At 38.0% G+C, this 918-nt stretch overlaps 1 protein-coding gene across 1 annotated transcript in view; it reads right to left on the reverse strand.

Moving 5' to 3' along the window:
- Positions 1-4: 4 nt before the first annotated feature.
- wacb (WW domain containing adaptor with coiled-coil b) overlaps positions 5-918 on the reverse strand; it is a gene marked incomplete at its 3' end in the record, with an annotated part of 6,186 nt that continues 5,272 nt past the window's right edge. Inside the window, exons 4-5 of the mRNA XM_016264056.1 lie at positions 243-365; positions 5-30 (exon numbers count right to left, since the gene is read on the reverse strand). Of these exons, the coding sequence (XP_016119542.1) occupies positions 5-30; positions 243-365 (149 nt within the window). The remainder of the gene's footprint in view (positions 31-242; positions 366-918) is intronic.

Here is a 918-nt window from a genome sequence, read left to right on the forward strand (position 1 = left end):
ATGACATGGGTGACTGACCGGACTGTTGAGCTGTTCATTAGAAACAGAGTTATAGAAATGATATATGCAATCCAGTAAATAAGCTTATTTGCAACAATACATCAACATACCAAATATACTAAATCCTACTTGGCTAAATTAACATTTAGGAAATATCACATATTTGTGATATTGTGGATTAGTGGCATTGAAGCACAACATCAGTTAGGAGAGGTGTGAAGTGACTGGGACTTTAGTCGTACCTTGTGTGGAAAGCTGAGCAGCTTGGGAAAGCAGAGTAGTGACGTTGAAAGCGGACGGTCCAGCAGTGAGAAGCTTATGAAGCATAGACTGTAAGGAAGCTTGTGTGACAGCGGCTGTGAGGACTTGGAGGAAGACGAAGACAGAAAAAGACACACATACAGTCATAGCAGTCCTATACACTGAAAGCAATCTGAAAAAGGCTCTATTGGTGAAAATCAAGCCTTGTCGGCTCACTGTATTTTCACCATGTGGAGAGAAGATGGCAAATATTTCGCAAAAAGCAGTTGTCAAGGTGGCAAACAGCTAGAGTACAACATTTTAGCTATATCATGTCCCAGGTTGATGTCATCATTTAAGAACGCATTCGAACACAATTTTGGAGATTCTATGGCAGCATCCCACCACTACAAAAGTGTTTGATCATTAAACTAGTGAAGATAACTCAAAAGAATGCACCAAACTGATCATTAAAGAACAAATCAAGGAAATTAATTGAAGAGTCTAGGCTAGGGTAGTGGCCAATCGATATACCACCAATACCAATATATAGATAGATATTTGGATTTTATTTATATTATAATCATTGGCCAATGGTTTTTCTGTTTGGCCGATGTGTCTGAAGTGGTGCTTTTATTTATCCCTATTTTTAACTATTTCTTTGTGGCAAAAATAAAT

The sequence above is a fragment of the Sinocyclocheilus grahami genome, unplaced genomic scaffold, assembly GCF_001515645.1.
Source record: "Sinocyclocheilus grahami isolate Dianchi unplaced genomic scaffold, SAMN03320097.WGS_v1.1 scaffold8599.1, whole genome shotgun sequence".
Classification (NCBI taxonomy): domain Eukaryota; kingdom Metazoa; phylum Chordata; class Actinopteri; order Cypriniformes; family Cyprinidae; genus Sinocyclocheilus; species Sinocyclocheilus grahami.